Below are 19,369 nucleotides of genomic sequence, written 5' to 3'. Positions count from 1 at the left end.
GCCCTTGCAGTCTGACAGCTAACCACTGATAACTGCTCTTTGAGAACCGTCTTTCAACCCGTTGTGCACCCGCTTTATAGTAATTTCGCCTAGACCAGATTTCCCTAGTTTGCATGCATAACACTTTCAGTCTTTTCTCCATCAGTCCATCCCTCCTGCTCCCTGCAGGTTTTTGTTACTCCTCTCCAAAGTCTTTCCAGTGTGTCAGTATCACTCTTGTACCGAGATGCCCAGCAATGGATGTACTAGAGGGTGTTCATTCGCCCTGCCCCTTGCTAGGCTGAAGAGTTTCCTCCATTGTTGCTTTAAGGCTGAATTGGAAATGCTAAGGGCCATGCTGATGGTTAATATTCCAGTGGCAACATCCCCTGCAAAGCCAATCCCAAAGAGCCCTGCAGCCAGAGCAACCTCCTTGATTGGTGCATGCAAAGCCCAGTTAGCTCTCCCCTCCCAAACAGGAAGCAACAAAGCCCGGCTGTTCTTGAATTGAATTGGAGGAAGTCTCCACACTTACGCAAAGCAATTTGGCAGAAGCTAGATAGCAGTGAAACAACAAGTGCTACTGCAGAGATTATAGAAACTGCAGAGCATGGGAGCTGTCTCGGGGGCAGATTTACTAAGCTTTCTGCAAAGGATTCGTTCTTAGCTCCTGCTCTGCAGGGACACACAGTAAGTAACTGCACAAGGGAACCGTGGCATTTTAATGTATTGGTGTACGTGGGGCCTGAATGACTGGTGCGGGAGTTAGGTGACCCATATTGTGTTGGTGATTAGATACCTACTACTTCAGTCCTGTTTTACACTTGGCTAGGCCAAGCAATCTGGCGTGCAGGAAAATTTGGCAGAGCATGTGAGCCCCTGGAACCGCTAAGTTGCACAGAGGATGGGAGTTGGAAGCTCCATGGAGAGGTGGGGTTACTTGTAATAACTTGGTTGTTTTCTGTCTTTAATGTGGAAGCCTCCAATCAGCACCCCACGCCGTTCTGACTCTGCCATCTCCGTTCGCTCGTTACACTCTGAGTCCAACATGTCCTTGCGCTCGACGTTCTCGCTCCACGAGGAAGAGGAGGAACCAGTAGGTATTTTGATGTCTTCTTTAGAAGCAAAACAAGGATATTCAATGTCAAAACAGCTTCTTTGTGTAACCTGCAGTGTGTCATATGGCCTTCAAATGGAAGAGCCCTCGTTTGGAGGGAATGTTGGGTTGGTCAGGAGATTGGCAGTCAAGACTCCTGGGTTCCAATCCCAGCTCTGCCACTGACTTGCTCTGTCACCTTGGGCAAGTCACCTTATCTCCCTGTGCCTTAGTTTGCCCAGTCATAAAATGGGGGTGATGATAATCCTGACTGGAGAGCAGTGAGGTTTCACTGATTAACATCTGTGAAGTGCTTGGAGAACCTAGCTGTGATGAAAGGTGCTACAGAGGGGAAAGGTCTATGTTATCATTCTGTCTGCGGGTGGCAGTGTCCGTAGGTCATCGCTGTCTTAGGCCCCAGTCCTGCAGTTAGCTGTATGCACAGTCCCATTGATTTCACTGCAGCTCCACTTGGGAATGGGGATCTACCTGTTTGGAGCTTCATACGGGATCAGGGCCTTACTCTTAAAAGCATTAACAAGAGCACAGAGACTGCATCCAGACTTAAACGTCCCCCAGGCCAGGCCACGTCTGGTTCAAGTGTTCGGCAAATGTGAGAGTGACTCATCCTTACCACAATCCATGGGGAGTTCAGGCTTGGAGCGATATATATTGAATCTTGAGTGACTGATCTGAAATGTTAATAAAGACTTACCCCTGGGTCTGCTTTGAGCTCGAAGGGTGTGCTCCATACAGCCAGGGAATACTGCTTCTGAGCCCTGAGCTTCCAGTCTAACTGGAAAACGAAAGCAGAGCTCCTGGCCCATAGTGACAGAAGAAAATCCCATGGATTGCATGAGGCAGAGAGATCTTTCCTTTAGGACATCTCAGATACACAGGGGGACGTACGTCCTGTTTCTAAATCACTTTTGAATGCCAGGCTTCAAATCAATCATTCAGAGGCCTTTTTACCCGGCAGGTTTAAGCTTCACTCGTTGCTTCAGTATGACCATGACTTGGCAAGGTAATCCTGCCGAGCGGAGCAGTTCCTAAGGACTCAGCCAATCTTGTAAACTAGGAGCCAAATTCTCTGCTGGGCTAAACGGGCACAGCTCCACTGACTTCAATTTAAACTAGCTGACCCCATTAGGGCCCTGATCTTGCCAGATGCCAAGTACCTCTGGTTCCCAGTGAATGGAGTGGTGGGTAAGGGCCGCCGGCCATTTCTAGGCTCAGCCCCCAGAAGCTGGCCTATCGAAATTAAACTTCAGCTGGAGATAAGGAAAGTTGAGTCCTGGCAGCCCTGGCTGTTGGTTAGGAAGCTTTGTTCTCTTGTCTCCGTGGTAGCCTTGGGGCTGCGTTGGTGGTGTTTCGCATCGCAGCCGCAGAAGCAGGCCGAGGCCTGGTCTACACTACAGAGTTAGGTCGACGCAAGGCAGTTTACGCCGACCGAACTACGGAAGTGTCTACACTGAAACGTCGCTCCACTGATGTAACCGCCCCGCTATGCGGACTTAATAACTCCACCTCCCTGAGCAGCACAGAGTCAATGTCAATGCGTTGTCAGTGTAGACACTGCGTTACTTACGTCAACTGTTACTGGCTTTCAGGAGTCACCTCACAATGCCCCACTCTGACAGTACAGTGGATACAAGCTCTTCTGGGGAAGCCGTGCACCACCAACACAAGGAACAATGTGTAGACACCCAGGAGCGATGTAATTACTGCGGCATCTGTATGCCAACCTAAGTTAGGTTGACTTAATTTTGTAGTGTAGACGTGGCCTCAAAACTCTTACTGTACTAGCTGCTTCCTTACTCTCCGCTCCCTGCAGTGCGGGAAGATGGTTGCATTTGAATTGTAGAGAATCTCCTGACTTCACCCTTGGTCTTTCTTTGTATTCAGGAGCCCTTGGTGTTTGCCGAACAGCCATCAGTGAAACTCTGCTGCCAGTTGTGTTGTAGTGTGTTTAAAGATCCAGTCATCACAACCTGTGGGGTAAGGAAATCCTCTTTCCACATCACCGCCATGGGCTTTGTGAATTAACAATGTGGCTAGCAGCTATGCCGCCTCGATTGGTGACCATTAGATTTTGCAAGCCAACCTGGGTCTGTGCTTAGATAAGGGGAGACCTGCCAGGAAAACCCAGGGTGCTCCATGAAAGGTGTTGATGATTAGTAGGTGGCTTTGTCACCTGAGTCTGTTCTGAGTCAGTGCCCCCACTGAGGTGGTAGGGGGTGCTGTGCTGCCAGCCGTGCTGTCTGTCAAACTACAGATCCCATGGCACTTTTCATGTTGCATGTTCCAGTCTTATTTCAGTTGGGTTTGTAACCCTTCACTTCCAGTCTTGAAGAGCTTTGGTGTGCAGCGTTTCTGCATTCTGCTGCGTTCCACCCTAGAGGTGGCTGCATTTTAGTGATGGATAGACTGTTCCCTATCTACTAAGTGTGGCGTGAGGCTTAATTTAGTTAATGCTTTTAAAAGTTTCTAAGACCCTCAGATGAAAGGCACAGTGGAAGCGCAAAGGATTATTAATTACTTCTATATACTCCATTTTATTAGTATTTTAATAGTAGCTGTATATTATTCCTGCTTCTATGCCACCTGCAAAAGGAATATGTCTTTGTGGTAAGCACAAGGCAGGATGATTGTTAAGGTAATGGTGCTATCTCTCATTATTTGAAGCTTGTTCCTTCTCAGCCAGCCAGAAAGCCTGCCTCTCTGTACACAATACCCGTGTGACTGTTCCAGCCAGCAACCTTTCATGTAGACTCTGAGATTTACTGGTTAATATGGAAAATAACCCTCAGCAGCAGGAAACCAACCAGTTTCATTTGCTGCTCTTGTTTGGCAGCTCTGGAGGGAGCACGCAGCTGTGTGAGGCAGGAAAGGGAGGCCGCAGCAGAGTTGCAGATAACATATTGCTGTAATAATAACTTGCAAATTCTCAGGTGACGCTGCCAAGTTGCGGCCTTGTCGCAGACTCCAGAGAACCTGCGGAGTCAGATTAGAATCCTGTGAACTGCTGCACTGTTCGTCTTTCTCTTGTTCTGCCTGTTAGCTTTAGCCTGAGAGTGAGTCGGTTGCCTTAGTTACTGCAGGTTTCTGTTGCCTGAGGAGAAATGTAGATACTGTGGTTTACCAGTTTATAAAGCATTTAACATAGCTGGTTACAAGCCACCTTTCCATTCTTCTATCTGCACAGCTGTGCTTTGGACAGACCTAAAAGCTCTCAGGGTGGGTGGACTGTATGCGGACAATTTGCCAAGTAGCATGGTCCAGCGGGGAAAAGGCTAAATTGTATTATTCACCTTTGGATGCTTCTTTCATAAATCGTTACTTATGTAATTTCCATATTATAATGGGGGTGGGTGGCAGGGAAACCCGGCTTGGTCTTTGTGGTTAGAGAAATCAGCCCAGAGCGGTGCAGAACAAGTCCTACTGGATTCACTGCAGGTGCTCAGTACCTCTGAGGATCAGGCCCCTGGTGGTGGTGGTTTTTTTGGCTTCTTGAACTATATGACTGTTTTCAAACAGCTTCATTGCTCATGGTATGTGTCTGGGTGGTCATAGGGGCATGTTATGGTACAGAACAGGGGGCATATCTGCTGTGGCCCACAATCCACGGGGCTCTGGCAGCCTTCCCCCCCTCCCCCCAGGATTATTTGTCTGATTGTGGGGAGTCTGACAGTGCTGTTCTTCTTTGCCTCCACAGCACACATTTTGCAGAAGATGTGCCTTGACATCTGGTAAGTACCGTACCATCCTTGTGCAGTGCCCACCGCTCCCTCCCGTGTCTCTGGGCCGTTCAGCCTGGCAATCTGTTCCTCTCATCCCCCTGGAGAAACTGCAGCACATCCGCCTTAAAGTGTGCTAGGGTCTAGAATGGACCCCCCAAGCCCACCCCATGTGACCTGTTGTGCCCCAGGCTTTTGGTAGCTCCTCAGATCCAGGCCCTGGGGCTCAGTGGGGAAGTACATGGCTGTGAGCATTGGCATCCTCACTGAGCTCCCAAACCCCACTGCAGCACGTACTGGAGTCAGTGCAGGCTGGAGTGGATTCCCTAGGAGCAAAGTGTTCCAAAGTCCTGGTCAGGAATGTGGAGGGGATAATCTCCAGGACAATAAATGACCCAAGTAGTTTGGCTTTTGATCCCCAGCAGTGACAGACTAGAGCTCTGTTCAGCCCCTCTTCTAGGGATAATTGACATGAGTTTTGACACAGGTGTCGTAAATGCCTCCTTTCCTCCTGTTGTTGTATGCAGTAGTGTTGTACCCGTGTTGGTCCCAGGATATTAGAGAAGCAGGGTGGGTAAGGTCATGGGTGGGGGAGGGATAGCTCAGTGGTTTGAGCATTGGCCTTCTAAACTCAGGGTTGTGAGTTCAATCCTTGAGGGGGCCATTTAGAGATCTGGGGCAAAAATTGGGGCTTGGTCCTGCTTTGAGCAGAGGGTGGGACTAGATGACCTCCTGAGGTCCCTCCCAACCCTGAGATTCTCTGTCTTTTACTGGACTAACTTCTGTGGCTCAAAAGCTTGTCTCTCACCACAGAAGTTGGTCCAGTAAGAGAGATTACCGCACCCAACTTGTCTCCTTTCCTCCCAGCACCCTGCTCATGCCAGCTCCTCCAGCCGCTGATTTCCAGTCAGTCCAAAAATTGAGCCTCTTTTCTTCAATAAACTCCGGTTCAGAAAGCTAGGAGAGGCTCTCAGTCATTTGGCAGCTGAGACGGAGTAGCCAGCACCTCTCTCTGTTGCACACCATGCTATTAAAACCCATCTTTCTCTTTGCTTGGCACATGAACACGAAAGGCACTGTTCCAGCCCAAGGCCCAGCCATGCTGATTGCTGGGCTTTCCCCCTCGTCCAGAGAAGGCTCCCCGAGGGGTTGAGTAAACAGCAGCTCATTCTGCCTAAAGATGTTTGGCTTTCAAGTGAGAAGGCTCCCCCCAATTATCTGCTGATTGTTCCCTGTAACCTCGCCTTGTTCTCGTCTGCTCCTTCCCACCCCAGGGCTCTGAAGCAGGAGGCTTCATAGGTGTGATTTTGGCTCTTTGCTCTGGGGTCTGTCCAGCGAACAAAGGCACCAGAGCAGTGTGTGGAAAAGCATCTGTTCCCTCTTCATCAGAGCTGAGGTGCAGATGTTTGTATTCTCTGCACACAGAGAGAGAAAAGAAATCTCCCACCCCCACCCCACCACCTCTGCCCACTGAGACAGCAGAGAGGTGCCTGGAGCTGAGGTGGGAAAGATGCCTAGCACAAATCAGTCGGGTTTACTGCTCTGTTGACTCAGTGACTTTGGAACAGCACTCCCCCCTTTGCCCCTCAAATAACTGGGATTTGTGCTCCAGGGTCCTGGGGCTCTTTGCAGATCTCTCCCTCGTGCCTGGGGTAGGTGGTGATCACAGCCAGCCATGCCCCAGGCTGAGTGAGTGGCACTGATGCAGCCGACGCCTGCTTGACACTTGAGGAAACGGCACTGGTGCAAATGGCTACACTAGAGGTTTCCCCTGTGGACATTAGAGGCTTGCACTGATGCAGCTGTTCCAGGAGCTGGCTCTGAGGGCTGAAGTCAGGGCTAACTCCCAGCATAGATGAGGTCTTAGAGAAAAGAACCTGCACAAACACCATTGAAAACTGGCCCTCTGAGGCCCAGCTGCCCCTCTGCACTTGGAGTGTCTTAACGAACACCTCTCTCTCCCCTCCCCACTCCCTCTCAGAGAAGTGCCCAGTGGACAACGCCAAGCTGACGGTGGTTGTTAACAATATTGCTGTGGCCGAGCAGATAGGGGAGTTGTTCATTCACTGTAAATATGGCTGCCGGCCCGCCGCCAGCAGCAAGCCCGCTGCCTTCGAGGTGGACCCCCACGGATGCCCCTTTACCATTAAACTGAGCGCCCGGAAGTAAGTGCCTTGTGACCAGAGGATGGACTCTCCGGGGCGGGGCCTCTGTTGCTGGTTTATTGCTCTGTGTTTGCAAAGTTATATGGCTCCTTGCAACAGTTCTGCTCCCATGGTCCTTCTGTCCAGCCCTGTGCTGCTGGGAATGGGGTGGGTGCAGGAGGGGACGCCCTCGCCTCTGTCTTAGTGAGGCGCTAGGGGGCGCTGTGTTGCAGTAGCGGGTGTCAGAACTGACCCAACCGGCCCTGCACAGGGATGTTGTACTGCTGAATGTGATGCCTTTCAGCTGAGATCTAAAACTGAGGCTCTGGCCACCTGTGACAAGGACCACGGGATCTCCAAGAGATGGGGGCATTAAACCCACTACCCTACCTCGATTCCCTTTTGAGGAATTCCCATCCTGCCTCCCTAATCCGCCCCCTGCCCCAACAGCATTTAATTTGCTTCATGTCCTCAGCTGTTGGGTGCTGTTGATCAGCTGCCCTTTCAGCCATCTGTGGAAGGACGGATGCAATTGGAGAAGTTGGTGCTGGCCACATACGTGGCCTGTATATCCTCCACCAATTACAGCCGTATGGTTAAACAGAGGTTCAAAGATAGCTTCCAGCGTCTGAACAAGTGTGTATCTAGAGATGGGGAAGGTTTTGATTAGCCGGAGTTCTCGTAAGGGCTGCTTTGCTCCAGGCCCTGTCAAGCCATATCATTTCCCATCCTCTCTGCATGTTGGTGACTTTCTCTCCTTTGTGCCTTTCCCGGTGTGCACAGAGATCACGAAAGCAGCTGTGATTACAGACCAGTTCGCTGTCCCAATAACCCCAGCTGCCCACCTCTCTTGAAAATGAACCTGGAGGCGCATCTCAAAGAGTGCGAACACATAAAGTGCCCTCATTCCAAATACGGGTAAGCCGTGGGGCTCCGGGGACTGGCACTGGGAGAGCTGGCTGGGCCCCTCACTGCTAGGGTGGTTTGACTCCATTTCTGGATGGCCTTTCAGACACCGGGTCCTTGGGCTAGAGGCAGCTCTGCCCAGGGCTGGGCAGGGCCCTGAGACCGAATCTGGCGCTTGGCCTCACTCTCCGTGGCCAAGAAGGTCTGCAGAAGGGAGCACGTTGAGCTCCCCCACAGGCGAGCATAGCGCACGCTGCTCAGGTGTGACCACTGCTGGCCGTTCGGGAGTGTCCTGAGGAGACTTCAGCAGGAGAGCCTGCTAGAGAGCCTGGCAGGATCTGTCCAGGGCAGAACTGATACAAGGATAATGGAAGTGCAGCTGAGGCCGCTGCTCTGTGTGCTGGAATCCCTGGACAGGAAGGTTTCCTCGTCTGGGAAGTGCCCGGCCTGCAGGACAGAAGACCTGAGGGCACTGGCATGGCTAGGACCCAGTGCCAGAGGTGGAGGAATAGATTCTACTGCTCTGCTGGAAGGTGGCTGTTGTGTGAGGAGACTCCCCATCATGGGGCCATCCCCTGATGTATGACTGCAGAGCTTGGATCTGCTAGAACAGTTGCAATGCACAGACCAGCCTCGGCAATTTGCCAGAAGCCTGGGTGCATGCATGAGGCCCAAGCCAGCACCCGTTGCCAGCTGGAGCTTGCCCCTTGACTTTAACAGCAGCTGGACAGGGCCTTCGCAGAGCACGCGCACTGACATAATACTTTGGATCCTGCCTGGGATCTGCTTGTTCTTGCAACTTCCTGGAGAGACGGATCGCAAAAGCCTACTTGGGCAAGTTCCTCAGGTGCAGAGCTCAGCCTCAGCCTTCTCCTGTGGTTACAGGGGAGGGGTGGCTGCAGCCATGACTGGCCTTTGGGCACCTCAGCCCTTAGTGGAAGCCCTGCAGCACCACAGAGATCCCTCCAGAGGGGAGTGGGGCGCAAGAGCGTTCGCCCTGTAGCTGTCTAAATGCCCAGCCCAGGAGCCAGTGAGCACTAGGCCCTCCCAACAGAGCCTCACTCCAGCCTTCATCTCTCCCCCTTCCCTCCAGGTGTACGTTCATAGGAAATCAAGACACCTATGAGACTCACTTGGAGATGTGTAAGTTTGAGGGGCTGAAGGAGTTCCTGCAGCAGACAGACGACCGCTTCCATGAGATGCAGGTGGCAATGGCTCAGAAGGACCAAGAAATCGCCTTCCTGCGCTCAATGCTGGGCAAGCTCTCAGAGAAGATTGACCAGTTGGAGAAGAACCTGGAGCTCAAGTTTGGTGAGTCTCCAGGCCAAGGGCATGGCTCCTCCTTCAGGGCTTTACAGCTAGGTGGTCATGTTTGTCAAGTGTTTAAACTTTCCATTCACACCATAGTGAAAACTAGCTGTGGGCAAACCTCAGGAGGGTCAGGGATTCCTTTTGGCTGAACAACCAAAATTCAGCTGATCTTCGGAGCTTCCTGGATTTCTTGGGTCTGCAGGGTGGGGGCCTGATCCATCAGTTCTTATGCTGGAAATAATTTCCCTTGGGAATTTTAAAGTCCCTTATTAAGGTTTACCACGACTCAGCTTCCACACAAGTGTTTCTTTATTAGTCCAACGGCCACTGGGTCTTAATTACATCCAAATATCAGTACAGGCATATACACACACACACACACACACACATTTTATATCCTAACAGCAACACAATTGTAAGCATTGGCCGAAATACTCACAGCACAATCAGGCCTGGGAGATTCCTTCCCATTGTGGAGTAACTCCAAAGGGGTACGAAAAAGGCTCAGCTAGAGAAACATCTACAAGCCTTGCTTCTTATACCCCAGAACAAAGAAGTGATGTTCCTGCTGGTTAGTGAACGTCAGCCAAAGACACAAAAGGGAGTCGGGGTTTAACCCTGGACCCGGGGCCCAATTAACCAGTGTGTTTATATTTCTGTTAGTTCAACCCCAGCCTTCAGTAAGGTAACTGCAGTATTTCCAGGGTCATGACAAATGTAACACAAACAACCCATTATCTGTGCAAATACCCTGTGACAGTGAGTGAGTTTCCTGGCCAGGCGGCCCTGGGGTTGACAGACCTGCCATTCTGTCGCCCTAGATGTGCTGGATGAGAACCAAAGCAAGCTGAGCGAGGACCTGATGGAGTTCCGCCGGGATGCCTCCATGCTAAACGTGAGTCCTTTGCAGGATACAGGGTGGCGTGGAGGAGCCTGTCCATTGTATTCAGCAGTGGTTCTGGTTGGCAGGGGATTCTGGTGAAGAAAGGGTTAACAGCATGTACCTGTAAAGCTTCTCTTCTCTTGGGCGGGGGAGACCCGGGTTAGGGCTTCAAAATGGCCAAGATCCAATTCTCTCCGCATTGGCTCTGTTCGCCCCCAGTTTTGTTTTTGTCGTAGCCAGGCAGGGATCCCTGTGTGTGCCAGGTGCAAAGGGCTCCAGAGCACAGCTGGAATCTGGCCCCAGTGGACAGCCCAGCAGGACACTTGTTGCAAGTAGCCAGGGCTTTGCCCAGAACTCTAGCACTTCTGGGCCTTTCTTTGCAGCCAGGGATCGGCCCAGGGCCTGCCACAAGCGTGGCTGGTTCTTTGGGTCTTTACCGCGGTTCTCTCTTACCACTGGCAGGAGAATTGTGCAGAGCCACAATCACCGTCTAGTACTAGCATGTAGCAGGCCCTTGGCAGCCCTTTCTGGCACTTCTCAGGGCATTGATAGGATCACCTTCCAGCCAGGGTTCAGGTGGGACACGTCCCGCCAGCAGCGCACACCCCAGCTCTGTGCGTGCTCCCCATGGCTGAGTACAGAGAGCGCTAGCCCTGACTGACACAGAGCCAGCCAGCTCCATGGGAGATAGCAAGGTCTGGGCCCCAGAGCACTTTGTCGAGTCACCCCTGCAATATTTTCAAGTAAAGTGGATTTCGAAAGCACCGCAGAATGAGTAGCTCCTCATGACTGCCTGGCTCTGCCCGGTGTCAGTTTTAGGAAGAGGAAGGATCATGCATTTTGAAAGGTGTACGAGTGTCCATATCCATACCCTGATCCCGGGAAGACCCAGGCTGAGCCCTGTACCCACAGGAGTGTGGAAGCAGATGTCTGCTCACCTCTGCAGAGACAACATGCATGGCTATAAGGAAGGTGCTTCCAGACCTCCACTTTCCTCTGGCCAGAGAATGAACCCCCTGGGTGGGCAGTGCCAGGCGCTCCTGTCCTCAGTCAGGAGGATGCTGGCTTGAGTTCTCAGCGTTTGTAGGGGAGGTATTAAAGCAGTGGCTCAGACTCTGTGGGAAGCCTAGTGGAGCACCTGCCAGTTCCAGGACTCTGGATTGATTTCAGTTGCTCGGCTCCTAACCCCGCTTGGTTTGTTTTTCAGGATGAACTGTCCCACATCAACGCCCGCCTCAACATGGGCATCTTAGGATGTGAGTACACGCTTGATGCTCTCTCCCTCGGCTTGCCCCAGAACGTTAGGCTTGTTGTTAGGATTTCTCAGCAGATCCCTTTTGGAGCAGTAACCGTGTTGTGTCGGCAAAGCATCAGCTGACTCAGTGTATTTCCCATAATGCATTTCAGGCTAGTGTAACACTCCAGCTATTGTCTGTCACTAGAGGGCTCAGTAGAGCCCTCCCCTCTGAGCTCCATGGCCGGTTCTGTGCTGGCGGGGCTTAGCATCATGATTCCCCTAACCCTCTCCTGCCTCTTCTCACTCCACAGCGTATGATCCTCAGCAGATCTTCAAATGCAAGGGGACCTTTGTCGGGCACCAAGGCCCTGTCTGGTGTCTGTGTGTTTACTCCATAGGAGACTTGCTTTTCAGTGGCTCCTCAGACAAAACCATTAAGGTAAGAGCCTCCCAGCATTTGCATGCATTAGACAGGACCACCCACTCCTCCGTTGGGCTCTGAGTTTACCTGCCCAGCCCTAGGTTGGAGCTGAAATGGCTCTTCCCAGCTACACCTGGGCCGGAAGCATTGTTCAGTTATCGGCAGGAAGATGCCAGACCTCCGAGTCTCATCTCGGGAGAGAAATACAGGCTTTGGAGATCCGTATGAAAATCTGATCCTGATCTCGCTCCTGCTGTTCATGTTTACACCTTGTCCCAATCTCAGCATTTTAGCTGCTAATTCTTTATTTTCCATGGTGGCTAAAGCCCTTTTAGACGCTGAAAAACAAACCAGGTTTTCCCTACGAAATGTGCCCATTTTACAGACATTGTTTGCTTTCCCTTGTCCTGCTTTTGAGTAGAGCAAACTGACAGTCCCACCAAAACAATAGTTTCAAACGTTATCCTGGCCAGCCACCAGTGTCACAATGATTGACTGATGGATGGATGTCAGCAAAGCTCTGGGAATTGTGTATTTCACTGATTATTAGAAAACAGGGTGCCTATAGACCCTACACAAACAGAGACGGTCGTGGTTTAATCTTGGTTCTTTTTGGTTTATTTATTTAAGGGCTGGGAGCCATGACTTCTGGGTTCCAATCCTGCTTGAGCCGCTGACGCTCAGATCTGGGGCAAGTCACTTGAGGCCTTGTTGGCTGGATTTTCTCCCCAGGGGAGCTGAGCTCTCTCTGCTCCTGTTGACATCAGTGAATGCTGTGTGTATTCAGCACCAATGGCAATTGGCCGGGTCATCTATCTGGGCCTTATTTACCCATCCATACGCTGGGAGTAATAATTCTTAACGACCTGTGGCCGAGGGGCATTGGAAGCCTTAGTGCATGGGAAGTGGCAAGTGCTTAAAGATCTGAGGCTGGCAAAGCATAACTCCTAGTGTTCCATTTGTCTGCATTTTTCTCCCAACACTTTGAATTCTGAGATAAAGGATGTGGTTTTAAACCTGGTTTCCATTGGCTGGAGCCACAAATGCCAACATGTAGGCATGGTGGGGTATCTAAGCGGGGAGGCCGGGCTAGAAAAGCAGGCCCAATCTTGGTTAGCAGGAACTTCCCTCTTCTCTCTGCCTGTGTCCTGCTCTCCCAGCATGGAAAGCTGTTGCTATAGGGTTGGTTTTGAGGTCACTTGTACAAATAGCATGTAATACTCAGCAGCTGAAATCCCCATGCAGCAGGAATGATAATGGGGAACACAAATTCTTCATGCTCAACCACTGGGAGTGATGAGAAAAGAAGCAGGGAAAGCTAGCTGTGCAGTGACTAGCCCTCACCACCCGTGTGTTTGCCTGATTCCATCAGCTGAAATTGCCTGGCACTTTCTTAGTACGGTTTTTAGGAAAGTTTGTTGTCTGCCCTAGCGCTGTGGAGCTGCTGTGGCTGCATTTCAGTGTTTGGTGTCCCTTGGAAATTCAGTGTGACCCTGCTTGCGAAATTTCCTTTCCTAGATGTGCTCATCTCTGCCGGTCAGACAGGAAAACGGGTGCACAGATGCCACAGGAAACAGCTGACTGATTTCCCTGCTCTCCTGGCTCAGCTGACTTCCTGCTCTGATCCCCAGCTGCTCTCTAGTGCAGGCATGTGATCTCCTGCTAACTTGTCTTTCCTGTTAGGTGTGGGATACCTGCACTACATACAAGTGCCAAAAGACCTTGGAGGGCCACGATGGAATTGTCCTGGCTCTCTGCATTCAGGGGTGAGTGGAGTGGATGATTTTTGTGCCGCTGGCAGGGGAAATGGGGAATTGCGACGAGAGACTTGTGGTCTGTCCTCTGGCCTCTCCTAATTAGTGAATTATTAGAAGAGGGACTAAGATGTTAATTTCCTTCCTCATTCTGACCTGAGCACGTGCACCAGGCTTTTACACACATGTGGATTGGAGGGGCCAGAATCCCAGATCTCCCCTTTTAATAAGCCAGAGGGACAAATGGGCCAGGTCATCGGAGTGAAAAGCCCCTTCGTCCCAACGCCCGCTCACCACAGCCGCACCAGCCCTGCCGTCTGGGAGATGATGAGCCTAGTGTTTTGTTGGGGGGCGGGGGGTGTCGCACCGGCTCCTTTCCTCTGAGCAGGCAAGGGTGGGGTGAGGAGGGTCTGAAAGGTGCGAGAATCCTGTTTCTGACCTTTGTGTCCTGGGAGCAGAGCCCCAGGGACAGCTGAAATCCCATAGGTGGCTCTCCCTTGCTGACGCCCTTTCATTTTCTTGTGACGTTACAGGAACAAGCTCTACAGCGGCTCTGCTGACTGCACCATCATTGTGAGTATGTGGGGCCGCCCTGGCTACAAATCAGCACGTGGGAGGTTACAGGGTGGCCCCTGGCTGCTAGAGCACAATAGCCTGTGAAAAGCAGCACCTCAAATGTCCTCTTGGCTGGGAATGGCCTGAGAGAGCGAGAGAACAACTGAATCCCTTGCGTGTGGTTTCCCCATCCCAGGGATGAATTTGTTTGGGTTTTATAATAATAAAAGGTGGGCGTTTGTGTCTTTCAAGTGTCCTAGACTTGACTAGACCCCCCAGTGCAGGGAGTAGGAGGCCCGGGCATTGGACTGGCTCAGGGATGACCATACGTAGCTTGGAATAAGTAACAAGTTCTAATCCAGCAGTGGCTTCCTGGGAAGGCTCTGGCCTGCCACACGAGGGACCAGACCTCCAGCTTCTGTGGCCAGCCAGGGTTGGGAGTGTGGCCCCTAGCCACTGAATGCTCACCACTTCTTCTGGCTGATTAGCAAGAGGCTGTGTTAGTGTCTGGGATGAGAGTCCCACGCAGGAGCCCTCCAGCCGAACCTACGCCCATCAGAGAGGGGCTGTAAAGAGAGGCCTAGATCCTCTGGGCACGGCTGCCCTCTATCACCCACCCAGCAGAATAGCTCCTGTGTGACAACTGCCCTTGCTGTGTTTTCCTGCGGGGGGGTATTTCCAGGGCAGGTAGGCGAGAGGGGAGACTGCAGGGGGTTTCCAGAGCAGGCCAATCCCTAACCAATTTTGTCTTCCTTTTTGAGGTCTGGGATATTCAGACCTTGCAGAAGGTGAACACCATCCGAGCACATGACAATCCTGTTTGCACTTTGGTCTCCTCACACAACATGCTGTTCAGTGGCTCCCTTAAAGCCATTAAGGTAGGGGGCTGAGAAGGCACCTGCTGGGGTTGGGTGGCCATTTGGGGCCAAGTTGGCCGGCAAGAAAAGGCTCTTTTGGCCTTGTGTGTGTATGTCGGCACGTGGCCTGGTTAGCGTTGCAGCGTGAGCTTAGGGGGAGCAGACACTAGGAAGGACGGCCAGTGCTCCCTGCCGCCGAGGCTGCAAGCAGATTCTGGAGCAGCTGCCTGAAGAGCCTTGTTTGTTTCTGTTGACTCCTAAAAATCGGAGGCTGGGGGCAAGTGTGTAGCTGGTGTGTACTTGTGCAAACACACAAACCCATACGGGGGGCTCGTGTACCATGTGCTTACAGCAGAGGGCTGGGATCAGGGCCAAGATGGCCACAAGGGAGCAGTGATTTCAGGTGCCTCTGGTTTTGGGTGTCTGACACCGCCGCTCTCACTTCTCCCCCTACATGCAAGGGCCAGGATGGGATCAAGGCCCCACTTCCACTCTCTTTGGGGACCTTGTGTTGTCTCTGCACAGAGGTGGATTTCGTGCGGGAAGCAGCCCTGCAGAGTTAGTCGTAGCCATTTGGACTGGTCTTTCTGACCACAGTGGCCCTGCTTAGCAGTGTGCAAGCTGACCCATCGCGTCCCTTTCCAATCCCTGTGTATGTGTGTGCACCTGCCACAGGTCTGGGACATCGTGGGCACCGAACTCAAGCTGAAAAAGGAATTGACAGGTCTCAATCACTGGGTGCGAGCACTTGTGGCTTCTCAAAACTATCTGTACAGTGGGTCTTACCAAACAATCAAGGTAAGTACGCTGATGGCATGCAAGAGCACTAACTTCCTGTCTGGGCAAAACCAAAGGCAGCCAGGAGCACTCTGCGGCGTGCTTTCACAGCTGTTACGTCACTGGCACATTGGAGCTTACGCAGGCGACTGTGGCTGGTAGGTTCCCAGCTTTGCAGTCATATCAGAGTTTGGCAGGTCCACGCTGCTGCAGCTGCTGTTTGGCATTAGCTGAGACAAACGCTGCCAGGTAGCCGTGGCCCTTCTCCAGCTGCTGGGACATTATGGACCATTCTCCTGACGGACACTCCTGCCGAGAAGAGAAGAGGGGCAGTGTCTGGGCTGCAGAAACACCGTCAATCTGCATTTGGTTCCCGTAAGAGTCATGTCTTTGCTGGCCCAGTCCCTGCTTGTTAACTTAGCAGCTGGTGTCTGGACTGTGGTAGAAAGTTGGGGTACGTTGTGCCCGGCACCCACTGCTCCTGCCCGGCTCTGCTGTAGCACCCTCCCCATCCTGTGACATTGGGGCCACCTCCCCTTCCCTTCCTGGGACAGAACCAGGCTCGAGGCTGGTTCTGCTGGGCCCAGCTCTGTATTTTGCTGCCTGTCAGACGCTGGCTATGGGAGTGGTGCAGCTCATGCCTCACTAGGAACTTGGCCAAGAGCCTTTCCACCTGTTGCTGACCCATTGGCCCTGCCTGGTTCAGAGCCACTGGCCCCAACGGGCCCTCCAGCCGGTCTGGAAAGGCACCTCCAGCTACGCACTGAGAGGAATCCAGTGTACCGCTCTGCGGCTTGCGCGTTCCTCTTGAGCCCGGGCTGCTGCACTGGGGCGACGCTGACCTGGGCGGGGACTGTTTCAGATCTGGGACATCCGGAACCTGGAGTGTGTCCATGTGCTGCAGACGTCAGGAGGCAGCGTGTACTCCATCGCCGTGACCAACCATCACATTGTGTGCGGCACCTACGAGAACCTCATCCATGTAAGAACACAGAGTCTGGCGACGGGGCAGGAAGTGCAGCCCTGCCGCTCCCTCCCTGCAGAACAGGGGCACAGCATGGCTAGCCATGCCCAGGATATCCCCAGCATCTGCTGTGCCAACAGGCCCACCTCCCTCCTGCCCAGCGGGCTGACGGAGCCTCCCTGGGGAATGAGAGATGGGCTATCCAGGCAATGTGCTTTCCCATTCCTTAGGGGCTGGCCTGAGACCCACCCTCTCGGTGCTGGGGGTGCCAGGCAGTCAGAGGATGCTGTTACCGTCTCTGAGTGCAGTTCCGGTGCCTGTAATCCCGGACGCTGGCCTAGCTTTCTCCTGCTCTGCACCCTTGTCCGCTGGCTGCGGTGCCTCGTCACGCTGAGCCGTCTCTCTCCTATTCTCCTCGCTCAGGTCTGGGATATCGAGTCTAAGGAGCAGGTGCGCACGCTGACCGGGCACGTGGGGACGGTGTATGCCCTGGCCGTCATCTCCACGCCGGACCAAACCAAAGTCTTCAGCGCGTCGTACGATCGCTCTCTTAGGGTACGTGCTGCCGTGGCCTTGCCTAGCCGGGGGAGAGTCTCCTGAGGTGCAGCTCGCGTGGCTGAGGGGGAAGCAGCGTTGGGAGGCTAGTCCCCATGTAGACCTCACACCCTTCCCTCTCCACCTGCAGCCCGTGGGTCTTATAGCACTCCTTTGCTTTTAGGCTCTCAGTGTCAGGTAAGGAGGGGACTGGGAGTGAGGGGTCTTGGGCCACTCCGCTGTGTGTTCCTCAGGCCCTTCAGCTGTAAAACGGGGCTAGGTGCGGCCCTGTGTGATGGGAGCAGCTGCAGTGTCTTAATGTTTGGAAAGCCCCCAAACAAGGCTGCAGAGCGCTGCTGTTCCCGATGACAGTGACTAGTGATGCCACAGTGCAGAGCCGCACAGAACCTGTTCAATACAGCCTAGTCTGGCTCTGGCCTGGGACTCGGGAGAGCTGGGGTTAGTACCCGTGGCTGTGGGGCACTGTGCCGCTGAACTGAAGGAGTGAGAGGGAGGCAGATGATGTGGTGCTGGGACCATGTCCATACCCAGACAGCTGGGACATGGTGACGCACAGACACACTGTCTCAGTTCAGTGCCCCAGGCCCGGCTCCCATAACTAACCCGAGTCCCTGGGAGAGTACCACAGGTCACCGAAGGGCAAGGGAGGCCTCTAGGCTGGGGGTGGAGAATTCTCCGGGTTGTTCGCACCCCCAGGTTGTTTCCTTCCCTTCGTGGCCAGAACCCTCTCCTCTGAGCCCCCTTGGTGCCTGGGAAGACAGGCCTTGCGGTCCCCGGCTTCACATTCACCCATCCTGGCATGTGCTTCCAGGTGTGGAGCATGGACAACATGATTTGCACTCAGACGCTGCTGCGGCACCAGGGCAGTGTGACGGCGCTCGCGGTCTCCAGGGGCCGCCTCTTCTCCGGCGCTGTGGACAGCACTGTTAAGGTCGGTCGCCCCTGAGCTTTCCCACTGCAGCTTCCTCCCCGTGCGGGAGAACCCAGCAGCTTGTCCTGAGTGGAGGGGGTAGAATTACCAGCTGAGACTATCCTCGTGAGCCCACTCCCTGAGCCCTGCCCTGCGGGGGGCGCGGTTTGGGGAGAGCAGCTGTTGCCACGACGTGTCCACTCTCTGGGGTTCCTGGGCAGGCCAAGAGCTCCCCTTTCCTCCTGGCTCGCTAGGACAGCAGCTGGGGTCGGGGAGCAGAACGGGCCCCAGCTGGCCAGCAGGGATCGCTATGGGCTCAGCTTTGAGAAGGGCATTTTGGGGAAGGGCGCGGAAGGAACCAGCTGTGTTCCCTTGACTGACCTAGATCCTTGTTCACCCGTCCCTCTCTGCCCCCACAGGTCTGGACGTGCTAACGGCACGGATCCTGCACCCCGAGCTACCAAAATCTCCTTCTCCTCTGCCAGCCTGTTGGATGACCGACACCGCTCTGACATAGCTGCTGCTGCCCCGCTGCTCACCAGCACCAGCTGCTGCCTTCCATTGGCCACAGAACTGCACCCTCAGCATTGCTAGTCCCTCCGACCTGCCGTCGCCCAGGGACGCCCCAGAAATCAGCCATGTCCCACGTATTTAATGGGAGACCTGGCCTGCTGCCAGGGCCGGTGGGTCACTGCGGTTCTCTGCACTGCACACAGCACGGGGCAGGGGTTTGTGAGCATAGTGTCACCACAGCAGAGCCTGACCAAGGCTGGCTGGGCCGTTCGGGCCAAGCACGGTGCAGTTGGCGTGGGATGCCAGGCGGCAGTGGGACAGCACAACTCAGCTGGTCACAGCAGAGCCTGTCGAGGAAGCAAAGAACCAGGAGCGAGGTCACTTTGCAAACAGGAGAACGGAGCTTCAGCCTTGCCCTCTGCTCGGGTTCGCACGGGCCCCTCCCTGTCTCTCTTGTATTTAATTGGACTGCCCAGACGATAGCGAGCTGTTGTTTGGCCTTTGAAGAGGAATCTTCCTTGTGTAGCCAGGTACGATTTTTACACCACAAGCTAGTTCTCTGATCAAGTAACACAAGCGCATTGGTTCACCCTCCCTGTAATTACAGTCTCCACATTAAAGAGAAAAAGCCTCTGTTGCATTTTTACTCACGTTTTCTACGGTTTTTAAGATTGTAATATAATTGGATTATTTCTTCATTGACAATAAAAGTGGAAAGTTGTTCCAGGCACGTGTGAGTTACTGGGGGGGGGCTCGCTGGGGGAGGGCCA

General features: G+C 53.3%; 1 protein-coding gene across 7 annotated transcripts in view; it reads left to right on the top strand.

Annotated features, from left to right (window-relative positions):
- The window catches only part of TRAF7 (TNF receptor associated factor 7), a 47,421-nt gene extending 28,101 nt beyond the window's left edge, over window positions 1-19,320 (top strand). For all 7 annotated transcript variants that reach the window (XM_073361690.1, XM_073361684.1, XM_073361686.1 and 4 more), the window contains 17 exons: window positions 959-1,075; window positions 2,981-3,073; window positions 4,791-4,824; window positions 6,794-6,977; window positions 7,740-7,874; window positions 8,956-9,173; window positions 9,995-10,068; window positions 11,264-11,312; window positions 11,605-11,732; window positions 13,398-13,480; window positions 14,002-14,041; window positions 14,785-14,901; window positions 15,556-15,678; window positions 16,520-16,639; window positions 17,045-17,176; window positions 17,988-18,107; window positions 18,506-19,320. In XM_073361690.1, coding sequence (XP_073217791.1) covers window positions 959-1,075; window positions 2,981-3,073; window positions 4,791-4,824; window positions 6,794-6,977; window positions 7,740-7,874; window positions 8,956-9,173; window positions 9,995-10,068; window positions 11,264-11,312; window positions 11,605-11,732; window positions 13,398-13,480; window positions 14,002-14,041; window positions 14,785-14,901; window positions 15,556-15,678; window positions 16,520-16,639; window positions 17,045-17,176; window positions 17,988-18,107; window positions 18,506-18,520 — 1,782 coding nt within the window. In that variant the 3' untranslated portion in view covers window positions 18,521-19,320. The remainder of the gene's footprint in view (window positions 1-958; window positions 1,076-2,980; window positions 3,074-4,790; window positions 4,825-6,793; window positions 6,978-7,739; window positions 7,875-8,955; window positions 9,174-9,994; window positions 10,069-11,263; window positions 11,313-11,604; window positions 11,733-13,397; window positions 13,481-14,001; window positions 14,042-14,784; window positions 14,902-15,555; window positions 15,679-16,519; window positions 16,640-17,044; window positions 17,177-17,987; window positions 18,108-18,505) is intronic.
- Window positions 19,321-19,369: the final 49 nt, after the last annotated feature.

Source organism: Lepidochelys kempii, chromosome 10, assembly GCF_965140285.1.
Source record: "Lepidochelys kempii isolate rLepKem1 chromosome 10, rLepKem1.hap1, whole genome shotgun sequence".
Taxonomy (NCBI): domain Eukaryota; kingdom Metazoa; phylum Chordata; order Testudines; family Cheloniidae; genus Lepidochelys; species Lepidochelys kempii.
The sequence above is the reverse complement of the archived record's forward strand: the minus strand, read 5'-3'. Positions and strand labels throughout refer to the sequence as shown.